The sequence below is a fragment of the Argopecten irradians genome, chromosome 9 (assembly GCF_041381155.1).
Source record: "Argopecten irradians isolate NY chromosome 9, Ai_NY, whole genome shotgun sequence".
Taxonomy (NCBI): Eukaryota; Metazoa; Mollusca; class Bivalvia; order Pectinida; family Pectinidae; genus Argopecten; species Argopecten irradians.
Window position 1 is genome coordinate 8717593 of NC_091142.1, and position 19068 is coordinate 8736660.

At 33.2% G+C, this 19068-nt stretch overlaps 2 protein-coding genes across 2 annotated transcripts; both read right to left on the reverse strand.

Annotated features, from left to right (window-relative positions):
• Positions 1 to 809: 809 nt before the first annotated feature.
• On the reverse strand, positions 810 to 5278 carry LOC138331333 (uncharacterized). Its single transcript, XM_069278875.1, has 4 exons — positions 5153 to 5278; positions 3609 to 3744; positions 2228 to 2353; positions 810 to 894 (listed from the first exon to the last, which is right to left on the reverse strand). Exons 1-4 carry the CDS (start codon positions 5252 to 5254, stop codon positions 875 to 877), a joined length of 384 nt encoding a protein of 127 aa, XP_069134976.1. The 5' UTR covers positions 5255 to 5278; the 3' UTR covers positions 810 to 874.
• A 1712-nt stretch (positions 5279 to 6990) lies between these two features.
• LOC138331334 (G-protein coupled receptor 143-like) lies at positions 6991 to 19027 on the reverse strand. Its single transcript, XM_069278876.1, has 9 exons — positions 18887 to 19027; positions 16827 to 17430; positions 15635 to 15732; positions 14100 to 14188; positions 13905 to 13997; positions 13213 to 13325; positions 12451 to 12559; positions 11573 to 11660; positions 6991 to 10582 (listed from the first exon to the last, which is right to left on the reverse strand). The coding sequence occupies exons 2-9, from the start codon at positions 17101 to 17103 to the stop codon at positions 10364 to 10366; spliced, it is 1086 nt and encodes a 361-aa protein (XP_069134977.1). The 5' UTR covers positions 17104 to 17430; positions 18887 to 19027; the 3' UTR covers positions 6991 to 10363.
• Positions 19028 to 19068: the final 41 nt, after the last annotated feature.

Sequence of the window (19068 nt, forward strand, 5' to 3'; positions counted from 1 at the left end):
AAATATACTTACAATGTAATATTGTAGATAAAATTCCTAAATTAATATTCATTTAGGGTGTAGAAAGTCTGCGGGAGAATAAGTCACAAATTTCGGTTTTTAAAACAAAACGAAATCGACCACCATTCAATTATATTTCGAATTTTTGGCTTTTTTTCGAATGTCTAATAATATTGGTACCATTTTCTATCGGCCACAACAGCATTAATCACCATTCCATCGTTCGAAGTATGAGAGAAAATACTCCTTCATACTTGGATATGAAGGATAGTGATATTCTACCCTGGAGATCACAAAATTTTGCAAAACCCGAGGGTTGAACCTTGACATTTTATTGCAATTCTAATACTATGATTTTCCGCCATTTAAAAAAAAATCGAAAAAAGGACTGCAAGTCAATTCTCCATACATGAAAACTGAGTGATGTTTGCAATGCAAATTTCGTTGCTTTTATATCCTGGTTAGTTTCTGAAAAAAGTAAATGTTGACGCTGTGACGTCACGTGGCTTTCTTGCATGGGTAGCCATGCAATGCAGCTTCAGTCGACATGAGTGTATTGTCCAAGACAAGCCAGTATTACACGTGTAGGTATGGGAGAAAAAATACTCTATCATATATGGATAAGAAGAAAACAGGGATGTACCGTCGAGTAGAATATCTCTCTCAGTCATTGAATATCCCTGAATATCGCGCTGTCCCCTCAATGATATTGTGTACCAGACGATTTCGGTAAATGGTAATCAATTAGAATTTCAGCGGAAAATCTAAGCGTGATTTCGTCCATGAACATCACAAAATTCTACAACAAGTCAAATGTCAACATTTTTTTATTTGACCTTAGAGTTACAAACAATTTAAACATTCAATATTCGCGTTAGTGATGCGTACATGTACCTGTAAACAAAAACATAAAAATGTTTACCAACAAATAAACAAACAGGTAAACAAAAACATCAAAATTTTTACCAACAAACAGGTAAACAAAAAACACCAAAATGTTTATTAACAAACAAACAGGTAAAAAATATCAAAATGTTTACCAACAAACAAACAGATAAAAAATATATCAAAGTATTTACCAACAAACAAACGCCTCTGGATCCTTATCACTCACCTGGATAGTGCTATGATTGTATCAAATCACCAAGTATCTACAGAATTCCGGTGATTTCGAGGAGTTATAATGGTACTAGATATAAGACCAGTTCCCATGATTCAAGGATTTAATGAACTACATCTACTGTTCGTATCGGCTTCATCCTCTTGTCACAATGGGGTCAAAGTCAATATTTTTACAAAATCGTTTTCCTAAGAATTTTTCTAAGATTGGTTACTACAGTAACCGAATACTAGTTAAGACATTTTGTATGTCTAGATATAAGGTCAGTAAACTCAAAGGCCTACTCTACATGCTGTATGAATGGAATTCTAATGGTGGAAAGTTCGCCATGACGATTCCCAGGTAGAAGGTCTTCTCAGATATGACTTTTACCATTGGAAAGGTCGGTATGGTTCTTTTAAAAAACATCATACACGGCTATACAAAGTGCCCAATTAAGGTGATACCACTCTCATTTTAAAAAAATCTGACTCAAAATTGTCCTCAACCGAGTTTTGGAAACCGACTGTGTCACATTTCCATACAATTTACCCGGTGTGTCTCTACCAAATTTTGATCTAGATCTATGAACACCAGTAAATTGCAGAAATGGTTCAAATCCCTGTAAATATATAAGCTCTAACTAATGTTCATATCCCTGTAAATTACAGGTTTTAATTATGTTGGCGATGACACTTAGAGCAACAAAAAATGTCGATTATTAAATTCGTAATTTCAATTATACACAACAGCTTCTATTTTATGGATTCCCTGCTCCAAGTTTTCATATTGATAATCAAATGTTTTTTTTCTTTTTAAATTTTAATGTTGAAGCCTTGGCCAACTTCTGTCATTCACATTAAGTTACAACATATTCTACTAATTTAATAATCCCATTTGACTTAGTATCTTAAAGTATGATTTGACATATCCTTGATATTTTAATTGAAATTAGTCTTGGTAAATGTGAATTTTGTGTCTCCTATTTGATAAAGTGTCTTCATCTTATTCCACTACAATGTATGTATGGAGTGGTCAGTCATCTTTTTCATTTTTTTTTCTAAATCTTTTAAAGATTCATTGACAACTTTATGACGACTGTGATTCAAATGAAATATCTCTAATTACCCATTTCTCCTAATGGAACTTCAGAAATACCGATTCCCTTGCACATCAGGCCTGCACCACATGGACACGCGTATACCAACTCATTGGGTGGATTCACTACGCCTCCGCCGTACCGCACCAGACAACCTGAACATTAACAAATGTCTATTCATAGACATATTTTTGTACCATAAAGATTCACACATAATTGATTCCCATTAATAAATATGTTAATTAGTCCTAATTTGATTGGCCATAGGTCACTGACCGCTGTAAGCCCCATAGTAGATTTATACGTCTTCTGATTGGTCAAGCCCCTGATTTAGCCCTTGTAAGACAAAGGGAGTCCCCACTATAGAGCCCCATCCATACAGCTTCAGACGCCATCTTTGAAAATTGAGAATATTCCTAAAAATGTCAGCATTTACATACTGTTTTAGAAGGTAGAAGAAATTTAAAACATCCCTCCAACCAACCCCGTCCTTCCAACCTTTATGTGTGAATTTATGGTTGTTTTCATTCTTATTACTATATCTTTGTATCATGCATATTGTAATCCTCATCCTTTGTTTTCGTTTAAGAATATATGTTTGTTGTGTTATTTTCGCTCAACGGCGTTATTTTCGCTCACCTTCGCTAAAATTTTTCAAGAAACTTAAAATCATATTTCCTTATAATATAAATCTAATAAAATAAACGGCTTCCCCGCTTTATCAGGGGTATGCCAAGATTTAAGAGCCATCCTATTGTTTAGTCTTTATTTCATGAAAATTTTGAGCAAACAAAGCTCGAGGTATGGACCAAGAAGCCTTACTGATTTGAATGTAAACATGTACCGCACCAGACAACCTGAACATTAAATTGTATTGAATTGTACTTTTTTGATACTCTTGAAAAAGATGGTGATAATATGGAAATGTTAAAATTTAGAAAATTGACCTTATGTACAAATTTAGAAAATGGATATTCATGAATACACTAGTACATGAAGTCAATTTTCTAAATTTTTACATTAAGTCAATTTTCTAAATTTTAGTTGTTGGCATTTGTAAAAAAAGTTTTCAACATACTCGCTTGTGCTATATGTGCCATTGGTATATCTAACATTCACTTTGTTTTCCGAACACACGAGTTATTTATTCAGTTTGACAATGCGGTATAATCTATCTGATCCCTACATGTACAGTTACCATAGAGTTTGACTTACCTGATACTTTTTGACCGTAAAGACCGTAACGGAAGTACGCACCTTTTCGTGGTTTATGCAGTTCCATAGAACAAATAATTATCGCGTTCAATCCTTAAATACATTAATTTAGCTATCTCTGCTGGGGAGTAAATTATTTGAATTATTATCGGAGTAAATAGTAAACAAGATATTTTATATCCATGTTCTACGTACCCGATCCCTGATGACCGAGCGTTTGACAATGTCCAGCTGACATGGACATCCGTTTTCCCCTTGGCGGGTTGTTGGTGACACAACATTCATCTGACCCACAGTCTTGTTGTGTATTACAGGCTTGACATGTACTAAGCTACAAAACAAGCTTGATGCAATAAATGTGTAAATGTGTCAGAATTTCAGACTCATTTTCATTGGACAGAAGTTTGAGGTTATTTTTGCATAATCTGAAAAATTTGAACATTATACTTATAAAAACGTTTTAGCGGGACATTTTAAAAGCGGCACAATCATTGGTCAAAATAAACTACTTTATAAGATATCACTGCACCATAACTGCATTTGTTTTATTGTAAAAACACGTAAATGTACGAGATTTGTGTCTTATTATTATCTCCCTTCTCACTTTCTTTTGGGTTTATGAAGTCATAGACAAAATCAGAACTTTCTTCATTGTAGTGTATCTATTGGGTTGATAAAGTCATAGTCAAAAAACGGAAGGACATTCTTCTTCATTGGTGTTTTGCTCTATGAAGAATGTCCTTTCATCTCTATACAAAAATTCATTTTTTGTCCATGACTTCATAACCCCCTCCCCCGCAATAAAAAAGTTAGTCTATGACTTCATCAACTCAAAAGATATTACAATAAAACAAATTCAGTTGTGGCACATTGATATCTTATGGCCAATTTGGCCAAGTTTGGCCAATGACTGTGCTGCTTTTTAAATATCCCGCGAAAACGTTCTATATGTATGCCATTATAATATTTGACGTGTAATTCTTTTGAACTATGCAAAATCATCCCAAAGATCTAACCAATAGAAATTAGTGTAACACATGAAATTGAAATTATTTACATAAACAAAAGAATTGTAGCAAAAGAAATCAAACTACAAGCCAAATGACAAGAAAATAATATTTGTGGAAATACCATTGAATGGACATAAACAAACGTTTGGTGTATATAGATGAGACAGTGGAAGAACAGAAAATAATGCAAACTTAAGAAGAATACTCTAAACTACTCATCGTAGGAGACTTCGACTACAAAGACATAAACGGGGATATGTGGAAAACACCAAAGGAGGCAGCAGGGAAACGCACGAATACAAATTTGTGCAATGTTTACGGAATAATTATATGCTACAAGTTATTAATAAACCTACAAGGTGGTGAGGAAATGACACCACAGACTTACTGGAACTTGTTTGTCCAACAAAGACATCTGCATCTTATCACTAGAATACCAGAGCCTATTAGGACAAAGCGACCGCGGAGTGATAGTTATAGATTTTCCATGCAACAGTAAAATGCAGAAAGTACAAATAAATGTTGTACTAAGGCGAATATGGAAAAAAAATCTCAGAAGAAATCAAGAACATCGATTGGAAAAGCAAATTGAACGAGAAAAACACTACAGTACTAATGTTAATTAGCAGACATTCATAAGGAAAATAAAAAAAAATGTATCAATTAAAATAATTCATACTGAAATAATCGTGTTTGACCGGTAAATACTGAATATGAAGAACAACCTACCGATAAAGAAAGTAGCACCAGTACTACTAAACAACACCTTGACACCATGTTGGAAGGTGTAATATGGCAACTGAATGTATTCTTATCAGGTATGTATTCCATTTGTTGTAATAGACTGACCGTTATCACTGGCATTTCTGTCTAAAGTGTCCCTGAACGGTGTCAAATATTTGGGCCATCATTCACAACGATATGCTTTCTGTAAGAGTATCGTACTGAATACCCTTGGCTAGCGAAGTTGAGTTGCCACAAACCCAGAAACAATGATATTTTTGTAAGGTGCGGCTCCGAGATCAATTTTTTTTTCAAAACCTTAGCGATAGCTCGTCTCTTAGGTTTGTGTCCAGCAACGATTTCTCAAAACGCCCACTTTATATGTAAAAACAAGTTATTTCCTGATGTGAATTGTTTCCAATTTTCGACAAAGTCCAATTTTGACATACTTTTATTTGGCTGCAAGGATGGTATCGCGTTGGGTCGTTTATACCTTTCGCTACTCAGTGTTAGTCATACTAATTAGCATGCAAATACATGAACCTAACAGAACATCAGCGGGGTTTTTTTCTGGGATCATTTCAGAGATCAAAAGGTGGAAATTGATGTTTTCATTGTCATCAATAAATTGAATACAAGAGTGGAAATTATATTATTTGCATTTTTTTTTTTTGTAAATCATGAATTTGTGAATTTCTGTTAAAAATGAAGAAGTAGGTTATAATAGTCGGGCAAAGGCCACAGTCGGTAAAATTGTGTTAATATATCCAATATAATATCTTATGAAAAATAAAATTTCCTGTCAAAATCGCTCTGCAGGCAGAGAAGTTAATTTATATTATAGGAATCCTAAAATGTCCTCCCGGCTGGCTATTTCCGTGTTGACGTTTCCACGCAGCCTCGCTTTCAAAGAATGCTTTTTCATAATTTTTTTCATAATTTTGATGGTCAAAATAGTGGACAACATAAGCAGAACTTGACCGTTGTTTTGATATGTGAGGACTTTTGGAAGGCTAATGAATGCATTAAGAGTGGGGTTTTATTTGACCAACTATTCACTTTAAACATCTGTTCTATTTTAGCATTAGAAACTATAATGATTTTGCTGAAAATATTTTACAACGTTTGATAGCTTGAGATTGATGTTTAGTGCTGAATGGTCATCTTGATATAACCTGGTTAAGAAGATTACAGGGTTACATGGACTGGATGACGGGGGTTTGAAGTGGTAAATTGGGTCACATTCAATAAATAGCATCGTTTGTCAAAAAAACATCTTCTAGTTCCTGTTTTTCAAAAGTTTTTACATGAAATAATCTAAAGCAACACATATACTGCACGTAGGATGTTAGAATTGTACCTGCTGCTAAATTGCATGATTGCAAAAGGCGACTAAGTTTGGGATGTTAATTAGGTACGTATCTTGATTATCCATAGGTAGACGTATTTCATCTAACCCACGTGACTTGAATGAAGGTCTGCCCATGGTAATCCATTTGAACATACTTAATATATTCTTTTCTTTCCACAAGCTACTGGCACAATATCAGCTTTTCAGCTTTAATTCCTGGGCTTCTTGTTTTTGACAATGGCCTTGAGCCAGATGAACCAACTGTTAGTTTTTTGTTTTGTTTCTTGTCAATACACAGGGAAATAATCATCTATTAGGCACATTAAACTTCTATTTCTTATATTGGAAATTGGCAAATAATGTATTATCAACTCAAAAAATGTGTGCCAACTTAGGCCATGTATAAATGTTTGTCTGGTCCGCTCATTCACAGACTACAAAAGTTTACATTATTCAAGTTTCATTTCCATCTTGTTCAGTAAAACAAAGAAAGGAAGGCATAAATATTTACTTTATTTTACACAGTACGTTAAATGCAACAATAACCAAATGGCAATATCGTATAACACAGAAAAGCTATCAATAAATACAGACATTTGCATCAAAAGTACATTATATCTGGCAAAAATAAATATATAAATAAAATCATGAGCGTACCTTCATGTTATCATTTCAATACCATGAAAGATTTTAAGGGTCAACACGTCAAGAAAGTTTTCAAAAGTACTTCTATATTTGAGTAGGTATATGGGTAGTATTAGTCAGATACACTGTAAAAAAGGAAAACCACAAATTAATTTTTCCCATGCTTTTGAAGATACTCCACCGCCGACAGAGCATAAATGATATTAATCATTTGAACAATAATTGGTGTTTATTCGTGTATATATATGCCTAATAAACACAAAAAATAATGTAAAATAATTTATTTCGCCTTTGGTGAATGCACAATCAGTACTTCATTCCATATAGGATAAAGTGTCACGGATTTTTTTCGGGATGCAATTAATTATTTTTCATATTTTTAACTTGAAGTAAAATTAGAAGCTCAAACTTTTCAATGGTGGTAATGGTGTAAAGTAAGGAACTTTTGTAACTGAAGAAAAATACTTAATCGTCTGCTCCTGTTTTTGATAGTAAAAAAATACCATTTGTCAGCGGTGGAGCATCTTTAAAAATATTTATCAACGGTGAAACCTGCTTTAACAATGTAACTAGTTAACATACATTCAATATATCATGTTAAGTAGTATATTTTCACACAATAATTTCTAAAACTTGAAAACTGTTAAAATAAATAAAAATGTAGAAATTGAAATATTTTTACAAAACAATGTATAGATATTCCCCAACAAGTGACTGTTGTTTATCAGGTTACATGTATTTTTCTTTCAAAATTTGAAAATTTATGAGGTTTAGTGAGAAATTTAAATATTTAGGATAAATGTAAGGTCATGTACTTGTTTACACAATAAAATTACAGTAACTCTAAAACAATTGTCATGTCAGTTTTTTTTCATGTTAAAAGTGATAAAATATAGAAACATATATCATACACACAACCTTGCACATATTTTATCTCATCTCCCTGGAATTTCATAATGGACTGGTCTAGTCTTTGATTTAGAAGAGTCTAAATGTGTCTTCAGGGGTGAATGAGTTTAAAGGAAAACAATAACAAAATAAAATAGGATTCTTCCTTAAGATATTGGTATAGTGGTACATTGTAAGCAATATTTATTTTTTAAATAACATGAAAGTAAAAATAAAAAGTAAACAAAACAAACATAGTTTTAAAATAAACAAACATTTAACAAAGAGATAAAGAGCTATCTTCAAGGCCTTCTTCAATAGTGACATAAGTTTTTGACTTATTGGCATCTAGATTGACAACTAATCTGATGAACATGAGAGTTTGAGAATCAAAAATGCCATATTAAATAATGTCAAGCAGTAACATAAGAAAAACTTTTTTAAATAACGACATCACTAAAATGAAAGTTATGATTTTTTTAACTATCTGTTAAACTGGTAAAAACAACAGTTATAAATAGTCTTATTGCAAGCATGTTTACATGTATTTACAATACTTTATAATTAATTGAAATGATTAATTCATTCACCCCTGGAGACACATTTGAAATCTTCTAATGCAAAGGTTGGCAGAGTTCACTATGAGTTTTCAGGGGTCAATGGGTTAACATTGTTTCTATACTATAAGTCAACAAATCATATACTGCATTAGAGACAAGCTTTCTAAATAAGTAAATACAATTTAAATTGAATATCATGATGTAAACACCACTGTATATAAATAAAGGCAAAACAATATGGCCACAGGCGAGATTTTGATTTCCAGATCTGTAAAATAGATTCTTTGTATAGTTATCCAAATGAACAAGGACATTTGTAGAACATAACAATTAAGAAAATATATACATTATAACTCTTTCTGTGTGGATATGAAGGATAAGGATATTCTACTTAAGGGTCACAAATGTTGTAAAACCGGAGGCTTGCCAAGAGATTTACAACATTTTGTGATTTTTATCCTTCATTTAAGCATTGATGTCACTATTATTTAACTTCATCGGGGTATGAAAGAAATTTCGTTTGCAACCTGAGTGAATCCGCGTAGCTGATTCTCACAAAAATTTGCAAACAAAACTTATTTCATAACCCGATGAAGTTAAAATAGTTACATCAATGCTTATAATTAATTTTTCATGCTTCTTGAGAACATAAAACACATTTAAACGTAAGATTTCATTGACTTTCCAATGGATTATTTTTTTCTAAATCAATACGCAACATCGACGTCTCTATTGTGACGTCATAATAACGTCAGGTTTTCGCGCCATTCTCAGATTTTTTCCTTCATAGTATTTGTCCATCAGGAAGTTGGATTTAGTATGAAAACAAATAAAAAATAATTATATCCATCTATGAAAGAGTATTTTTCTTTCATCTACCTCATATAACATTTTTTATTACAATTTTACAATTAGATCTATGAGATCCCACCATTTTGAAAAAAGTTTTAATTGAAAAATCCACATTTGCAAGTCATTCTCCATACATGAAAACTATATCAATATCTTTAACACAAATTTTGTTTCTTGTGTTCTTTATAGCAAAACCAGCATAGTTTCGGAAGATAACGTTGAAATAATGAGAAAACAGTGATTTTATTCACACAGTGACGTCATGAAGTTGTATTGCATAGGTATGGCCATGTTATACAGCGTCAGCTGACATCATGAGTGTATTTCATGGCATAAACCAGTATTACAACTATACGTATGAGAGAAATATATATATCCTGTCAGTAATTTCTAAGACACATTGGGTATTGCTGGAGTAATACAGAGATAGAGAGACAAATTCTAATAGCCCAATATGACTGGGCTGATATAAAAATAAATCAGATCATGGATTCATAGATTCTATATAACTAAACAAAAATATTGTGACATATAAAGTAAAAGAACAATGGACAGTTCTCATTCCTTAATGTCATGGATCTATAATTTCTCTAATAAAAATAATTAACATCTTATCAAATCATAATTCATTGTCTATGATATTACAATAATTAATGTCTATAACATTACACGTATATTGTCGATTAAAATGTGTTTATCATTATACAATGTTTTAGGCATTTATACAATATCTATAGCACTGTACAATGTGTCAGCCATCATACAATGTCTGTATCACTATACTCTACAATGTGTCAGCCATCATACAACGTCTGTATCACTATACTATACAATGTGTAGGTCATCATACAATGTTTGTCCCACTATACAAGGTGTCTATTCATCTCCAGCGAAGGATTCTACCATTAGCCCACTGATGAATTAGAACTCCTCCTTACGACGGAAGCTGATGAGGGGTTCCGTTTCACTGCTGCTACGCGACGCTGAAGCATGTTGTTGGCTCTGTGAGGCATTTATATTACTGGAGTCCAGGTACGAGTACTCACTCAAGTGAAACACGCTGTTCCAGTTGATCGCTCCCTGGGGCACACCCCAAAACACCAGGGCCGAAAACAACCCTTGTAATGGGTTTAAAAGGCCCTGAAACATGCAAATAAATTATTTTACAGTTACTTGCCCTTGCAGGTTGGTATTTAACATAATATTTTTTCAGAAAAACAAAAAAAACAAAATAACAAACAGTATAATTTTCATTTACAATCTAATGACATCACAAACAATACCTGTCCACAAGGCCAGATATGCACTGACACAAGTAAAAAGCATCTGTTTGTACAATTTGGAATCCGCACATGATAAGGATGCCACCAATGAAGTTATTTACATGGAAATAGCCAAATTGATCCATTTTGGCCCCAGTCCGACAAGTGGTTATGAAGAATAATGTAAATTGTTGACAGACAAACAGATGATGAACAGTTGCGGTATTGACTGTGTTAACCTTTGACATTTGGATTAGGTGAACTAAAAATGAGCCCTCCTCTCTATTATAGACATAGAGGTTCCCCAACAAGTGACTGTGTTTATCATGTTTATCAAACTCGAGTTAGTTAATTTTCAAATTTTGAAAAGACACGAGCTTTAGCGAGTGTCTTTTAAAGATTTGAAAATTAACTAACGAGAGTTTAGATAAACATGATAAACAACAGTCACGCGTTGGGGAACTTATTTATCCCATAACTTTAGCCCTATATTTATACCGTGGTGACCATTTTCTCGTCTTCATTCAGGGAAACTTACCACCATACAATGTGTAGTGATATCTTCCCGCCATAAAATATAGTGCCTTAATAGAGAGCCAATAACCTATTGTTTAATACTTTGAATAAGCAACTACCTGTTTAAACAATAAATACAATGCTATTTAAAAGAAAATGCCCTATGAAAAGTAACCCAAATTTGAGAGCCAAATCTTGAAGTTGACCAATCAGAAGCGCCGTAGACTGGAGTGTGTAAACATAAACGATAACCAACTGCTATGGAATTTATCACATGGGTTTTCCATTGTGAAACATGCATAGTTATGGGATAAATGTTCTTATACAATTAGCTGTGAAGCTTTACACTTACCATGAACACGACTGTAGTATATACGATGGAGGTGGACAAGGCAGGATTAGCCATCATGATAGAAGAGTGTATCAGATTTGGCAGCCAACTGAAAAAAAGACATCAGTTTAACTACCACAAACAAATTCCATTAATTGTATTTTTTATCCTTCTATGCTATTTTTTCTTTCCTAATTTTTATGCTCAAAGTAGATGTAATTATTGGGTTTGTACCCAGAGGGTTTTTAACATATTAAAGATGCTCCACTGCTGACAAATGGTATTTTTTCTCTAACACAAACAGGAGCAGACGAATCAGTATTTTTCTTCTGTTACAAAAATTACTTACTTTACACCATTACCACCATTGAAAAGTTTGAACTTCTAATTTTACATCAAGATAAAAATATCAAAAAATAAGTAATTGCATCCTGAAAAAATTCAGTGGCACTATGTCCTATATGGAATGAAGTACTGATTGTGCATGCACCAAAAGCAAAATATATTAATTCATATTGTTTTTGTGTTAATTAGACATATATACACAATTAAACACCACTTATTGTTCAGATAACGAGTAACGTTTATGCTCTGTCGGCGTTGGAGCATTTTTAAGAGATCCCAAATGGCAACCACTATAAAATTACCATACCTAAATCAAGAGGGTAAATGAAAGATAGATTTTTTCTCTGCTTTTTCTGTCTTTCCCTCTTCTTTTTTGAAACATCATAAATTATGTATGGGATATAAGTTGAAAACTCTATCATAGGAAAAGTTTAAATAGTCTGTGGCGCATAGAGAAGTTATAATTAGGTCAGATGGGTCCCAGTAAAAGCTAACATCATTTTAGTCCCCTATGTATACAATGATGTGTCTCCTTGTGATAGTAGTTATCTTACCAGACAGTGAAGGTGGCCATGATTAAAATGAACTTGAGGTGAATGGCATCTACAAGTTTCCTCTCTGTGGATGTGTACTGGCCATAATGCCATATCAAGGCCTTCTTGGCTGTAATATATAATTAACATATCACATGACCAACATATACCATATCAACTTATCACATGACCAACATATTATGACCAACATATCATATGATTAAAATATCACATGACCAACATATCACATGACCAACATATCATATGACCAACATATCACATGACCAACACATTATGATCAACATATCACATGACCAACATATCATATTAACATATCACATGACCAACATATCACATGACCAAACTGAACTGATTGTATTATATGTATAGAATTAATCCGTAAAAATGGATATTTTTCATGTGGATTTTTTCCACTTAATATAGTTCTATAATGATTTTTTTGTCATATGTAAGTTGATAACATAATTGTGCATGCATATTTGCAGAGATTCAAAGAAAGTGAAAATTGCCATATACCCTACTGATGACATGTCGTTGCAATGGTAATCCTGCTCAGTTCGAGAGGAATTGCAGGTTCAGACATTTGGTTTATGTGCTTGGCTGATAATTCCACTTTAGTAGTCATAAGAGATACAAACACAGTGAATATGAATATACTATTATATATGAATATATTATTATAATGTATTAATAAAAGACTGATTGATTGATTGAAGAACATGGTAACATAGTGTGACATAGGTGATGTAGCACTATACCTACCCTCCTTGGCCGACTTGTAAAAGAAGAAGGGGCTTATAATGATAACAATGAGAGCTGGACCAAGGAACACCAGGTAGTTGAGATCTCTCGTCAGCCTGTCTCTAAGTAAACACCTGTCAAATAATATAAACAAATAGATACAAGGTATATTGAATTGTTGCTAATATTTGTAGGGGTTTAAATTCGCGAAACTGAACACCTCACAAAATTGATCAAAATCATGATTTTGCATATCACAGCCTGTCGTGTAAATGCTGAAAAGGTTACAAAGATAATTAGCTAAAATAATCCCCTGCGATTATTCCGTCTTTGCATATAACAGAGTTAACTCCCTTGCAGGTAGGTATCAATTGTTACGTCATTATTTTGTGAGCGCAATTCACATTGTTTTCTCAGAAACGTGTGACGTTAGGCTCGCAAACACATGACGTCACAATCAATACCTACCTGCAAGGGCAGATAACTCTGTAATATGCAAATACAATATGTAGTAAATAAAGAAATTTTACACCCAATGGAAAACTACTATACAGTATTCAATTAGTTATTTGCTATTTGCAATGTATAATCTCTACAATTTGTTCTAATATACTTCAATTTCAACTATATATTCAATTCAAATAGAGCAGCATTTCAAAATATCTTAATTCGAATTTAAGAAGTTCCAGTGTATTTCTGTACAAAGCATTTACCTATCAATTCCATTGAAGTAGGTGATAGCAGCACCTCCAATACAAAAAGCACCAGGAAGGAACCAACCACAAAAATACTTCAATGCCAGGTTACTGAAAAACACCAAGGTTCATCAATGTAGATTACAGACAAGCAGTATTTACTAATAAGTAAACTCATAAAATAATATCAACCTCAACGAAAGATATACTTACAGTTCCTTGTTTTTTGAGACCAAAAACGCTTCCAATGCATAGAGTATGTGCCAGAAAAAATTACACAGGAAAAAGTACTGAATCCACACCTGGAAATGAAAATACACCAGGATATATACATATATTGGTCCTCTTGTTATGTGACAACCCATGGGACATACATCAAGTGGTCTTATAATAGTCAATAACAATTGCCATTGAATTCACTTTAGTGTAATCTGATATTGAAACATTAATGTATTACTAAATTCCATAAGATTTTCTACCACAATAGGCGGTGTTATTCAACTCTTAGGGTATCAAATAAACGATGCAGCTGTTGATTACCAATTTGTTTATACCACACGAGATATAAACTCTGTACGCATTCTGATTGGCTGACATGGTGAACTTTAACCGAACTACTTATTTCTCAGTGTCATGTTATCATTTGTCAAGGTCATCAATAATTGAGTGATGTCATGCTGTGCTGTGATCGCCACTTGATGTCAAAGCTGCTGTTGGATAGCGTACTTATCCTTGTTGTATTTCTATCGGCTAAAAGCGGGTATAGTTGTGGTAGAAACAGTTCACAGGACTCGTGGTTGTTGGAAAGCTCATGTTTTTTGTAACTTCAAAAAAATAACTCACTCGTGTGGAATAAATTCCATATCCAACAACCACTCATTGTGTAACCTCTATTTAATTCCTTTTTACTGGTAGATTTACTTATTCTCCCTTGAAATTTAATATTCAATGGACTTGTCTAATCATTGATTTTTTTTTTCATGGGTGACAAAAGTTAATATTAATAATTTAGGTGTACAACTACAGACAGGAATCTACATATAAAATTTCATAGAGATCACTTTACTACTTTTTAAGATACATGCATGTATAATGATCACAAACTTCAATTGTCGAAATCCAAGATGGCTGCTTGTCTGCCATCTTGTTTTCTGATCAATTCAAAAGAAGTCGACAAATTTGAGACAGATCTCTTTAGTGCTTTCCCAGAAATAGCAGTAACAAACTTCAACTATAAAATTCAAGATGGCTGCCTATTGACCACTTTGTTGTCAAATTGGCCCTTAGAAATGCAATATGCATTACTAGGGCAAGCCTGCACAAGAAACTTGAGATAGATCATTTGAGTACAGTACTCTACGTAGTACTGCAGAGTTATATGGTTACAAACTTCAACTATGAAAATCCAAGATGGCTGCCTATTGTCCATCTTGCAGTTTGATTGGTCTAAATTGCTATGATGCACAACAAGGGTACAAAGGGACCTATGCATGAAATTTCATTCAGCACTTTCTAAGAAACACCGGTGACAAACAGCAACTATCAAAATCCATGATGGCTGTCTGTCAGCTATTTTGCTAACGATCAGTCTTTAGATATGCACAACTACGGTCAAAGGGGAACCTTAAATTTCTATAAAGAAATATCTGAGAAACTGTTGTAATAAGAATCTGAAACGGATGAATGATGGATCAAAGGCAATCAGATGATGGGCTAAAAATCTAAGAAACTTTTAATTGAGGACTTACCGTAGTTATGATACAAAAAATATGTTTACCATCCAGACCAACAGAATGAGGTGAGGGGTATTCTTTAGCAAGCCATGCAACACTTCGTGCCAACAACCCTGAAATCAGTATAATATAGTAGATAAATTTGTCAGCAACCCTGAAATCAGTACAATATAGTAGATAACTTTGTCTGCAACCCTAAAATCAGTACAATATGGTAGATAATTAAATTGCAGTCACACAATACCAACAACCCTGAAATCTGTATTGAGAAAAGGGTTTATTGTGATTGAGTTCCAGTTTCTGGTTTATTATACAGTCCAGTTATAATCATATATCCTTAAATAGTAAGAAATGACGACGATTGTATTTGCCGTAAGAAGCGTACGTCCCTCTCCCTATAAATGCCCCTCCCCTCTCCTAAAAAAGAAATTGAAGTTATATAAACACCCCCTTCCCTCCATGGTTTTAACAATGTTTTACAATTATGATTGTATCCGATATCATATGAACTTCGGAGTCTTTGACAAGTGAATCATATTGCCACAAAGGAAAGAAGGCATATGCATGTTAACTGTGACAGATTAATGTGTCATGATTACAGAAAAAGTTAAAATATGGCTGATATTTTTAGAGGTTTTTTGTTTGTCCACATGTAACTTTCATTTTGGTTTCCTGATAAGCATCCCCCTTTGTTATAGATTTTAAGCACTCTGGGTGGTAATCAGGGCGAATACCGTATACTGAGGTTTCATTTAGAACAATATATTGAAACATAATTTATATGATGTGGTTGTAAGAATTAAGTCTTAAAGTTGCTCCACCGCTGACAAATGGTAATTTTTCACTATCAAAAACAGGAGCAGACGATTTAGTATTTTTCTTCAGTTACAAAAGTTACTTACTTTACACCATTACGACTGTTGAAAAGTTTGAGCTTCTAATTTTACTTCAAGTTAAAAATATGAAAAATAATTAATTGCATCCCGAAAAAATTTCGTGGCACTATATCCTATATGGAATGATGTACTGATTGCGCCTTTACCAAAGGAAAATAAATTATTTTTTATTATTTTTTTTGTGTTAATTAGACATACATATACACGATTAAACACCAATTATTGTTCAAATGATGAATATCATTTATGCTCTGTCGGCGGTGGAGCATCTTTAATCATTGAAATTATCTTTCATTTATTGAAAGACTTACCCAATGTAGCTAGCAAGTTACAGGACACTATACATCTAATGATGATGTTTAAGTTCGGTCCGGCTAACAACCGATTGGACGTGTTCCGGAATAACGACGATCCTGGGTATCCCCTTGGTAACACCAGATAACACACGCCCACAATACAAACAACACACATCACCATGGTGATGATCAACATTATCTGTCCAATCAGCATTGCATCCTCCAGTTTCTTCGAGTCTGTTTCAGAAACATTTTTTACACAACAAACGGACAAGAAATCTGGAGAAGACATCTTGATTTTTGTTTACTCCAGATGTAATTCAATGACTGGGTGACTGTCTACTGCATCTGTATTCTCATAAATAAGGTAGTATATATATCCTGCAGAAGCTACCGGTAGTGTAGCCAGGTGTATGATGCTGTTACATAACTGCAGTATTGTACATCCCTTCAGTATAGTTGTTATATACTTCTTGTTCAAGCTATCAAGAGCATCAGAAACTTAGAGAACATGTAGTTGTGCTCAACTTTGATTCTGTCGCATCACTGTTAAAAGGTTCTTAAAACTTTTATCCATCACATTGACATTTTCTTTCTTCTTATGTGTCCCATAAAAAACCTGTAAAAACAACACCAATCATAAGCTATCATTTTGAATATGCATGCCTCCTTCAAGATTTTCTAACAAAACTGAGATTTTTCTGATGACATTAACGTAAACCTTGACAGTGATGATGATGCAGATATCTACTTCGACGACAGCAATATGACTAAATGACGACAATAATTTTGGATTGTTTGACCCTGAATCCTGTTCGATCCAACTTATTTCACACCATTTTTTTCAAACTAGGGAAGGTATTATTTGCTGAAAACTTCCCCTACACATTTTAAAATATCATATCAAAAATGTTCTGGAGTTCAAATATATGACACTATTTACCAGAGGTAAATGAGATAAAATAGATAAATAAAAATAAAAATAGGGCACTAGATTTAGCTGATATATGGCTGCATTTTTAATTGACATACAGTTACATTTGGTCACCTAATTACAGGTCTGGCATGTCAGGGAATGATATTGGTTACTACTTCAATTAATATGACATCAGGTCTGGCATGTCAGGGAATGATATTGGTTACTACTTCAATTAATATGACATCAGGTCTGGCATGTCAGGGAATGATATTGGTTACTACTTCAATTAATATGACATCAGGTCTGGCATGTCAGGGAATGATATTGGTTACTACTTCAATTAACATGACATCAAAGAAGAAACAACAGAAGAATCTTTAAGTTCATGAACCTACAGACCAATTTAAAACACATTTTATCTAAATATCATACAAAAAGCATTTACATAAATTAAACATGCAATCTTTTTTTCAGTTACTGAAAAAAAAAATTTAAATTGTAGATATATAATTAATCAGCAAAAATGATGGAGAGCAGCGTAGCATATGGTCCATTCTTTAAATCCGCACCCGAAAAAGACTTAATTATTATCAAGGATTACCAGGATTGGTTTTTTTTTCAAATATATACCTCCACAAGATAGTGTACTTTGTTATTACATGTAGTTGTTCCTCTGTAAAAATCAAGAAAACAGAAACTGCCAAAAAATGTATATCACTTATGCATGTATATCACTTGCACATGTATATCGAACTAAACCTTAAGGTATGTACAGAATTTTATATGTATATCGACCTAAATAGACTGTATGTACTGTTAACTGTTATATCTATAATACATGTATATCCAGAATAAGTAGAATGTTCCCTGGTTTCGTTTTGTTTTTATCTACTATGTCAGTATGTACATTATGTAGGATAAATTGTTTAAATAATTACACGTCAATGGTTATTACATGTGCAAAATGAATTATGACTATTTTGCAAAAATTAATATCCATCAAATATATTTTGGCGTATTAAATATTTTAGAGTTTTGCCTAAAAACTCAATATTTTCTAAGAAACAGCTAGAAATGCACATAAATCATAATGATACTGCCATCCAGTTTTAAATAAAAGCTTGACAAGTCGACAGGAGAATTATTCAACATTTACCTTAATCGTGCATCATAATTGGATAACGTGTCCTTTTCTGTAATTGATTATCTCCTCACTAATTAGCTTCATCAAACGTCCTACTTCCCAAATCTTATCTAGTTTCTGTTTCCCCGTGTTCTATCTCGTGACCTCGCGGGAGTTATCTCCACTTGATTGATTTTCGGAAATTCTTTTGGGTT

Excerpts from the sequence above, each read along its gene's own strand:
- LOC138331334 (XM_069278876.1), bottom strand. The coding sequence starts at position 17,103 with ATGTCTTCTCCAGATTTCTTGTCCGTTTGTTGTGTAAAAAATGTTTCT. Across the intron at positions 13,326-13,904 it reads TACTTCAATGGAATTGATAG|GTGTTTACTTAGAGACAGGC; the intron begins GTAAATGCTTTG and ends ATTATTTGACAG. Across the intron at positions 11,661-12,450 it reads ATGGCCACCTTCACTGTCTG|TTGGCTGCCAAATCTGATAC; the intron begins GTAAGATAACTA and ends TCTTTTTTTCAG.
- LOC138331333 (XM_069278875.1), bottom strand. The coding sequence starts at position 5,254 with ATGGAATACATACCTGATAAGAATACATTCAGTTGCCATATTACACCT. Across the intron at positions 3,745-5,152 it reads TGGTGCTACTTTCTTTATCG|CTTAGTACATGTCAAGCCTG; the intron begins GTAGGTTGTTCT and ends CTTGTTTTGTAG. Across the intron at positions 2,354-3,608 it reads GCTCGGTCATCAGGGATCGG|GTTGTCTGGTGCGGTACGGC; the intron begins GTACGTAGAACA and ends GTTAATGTTCAG.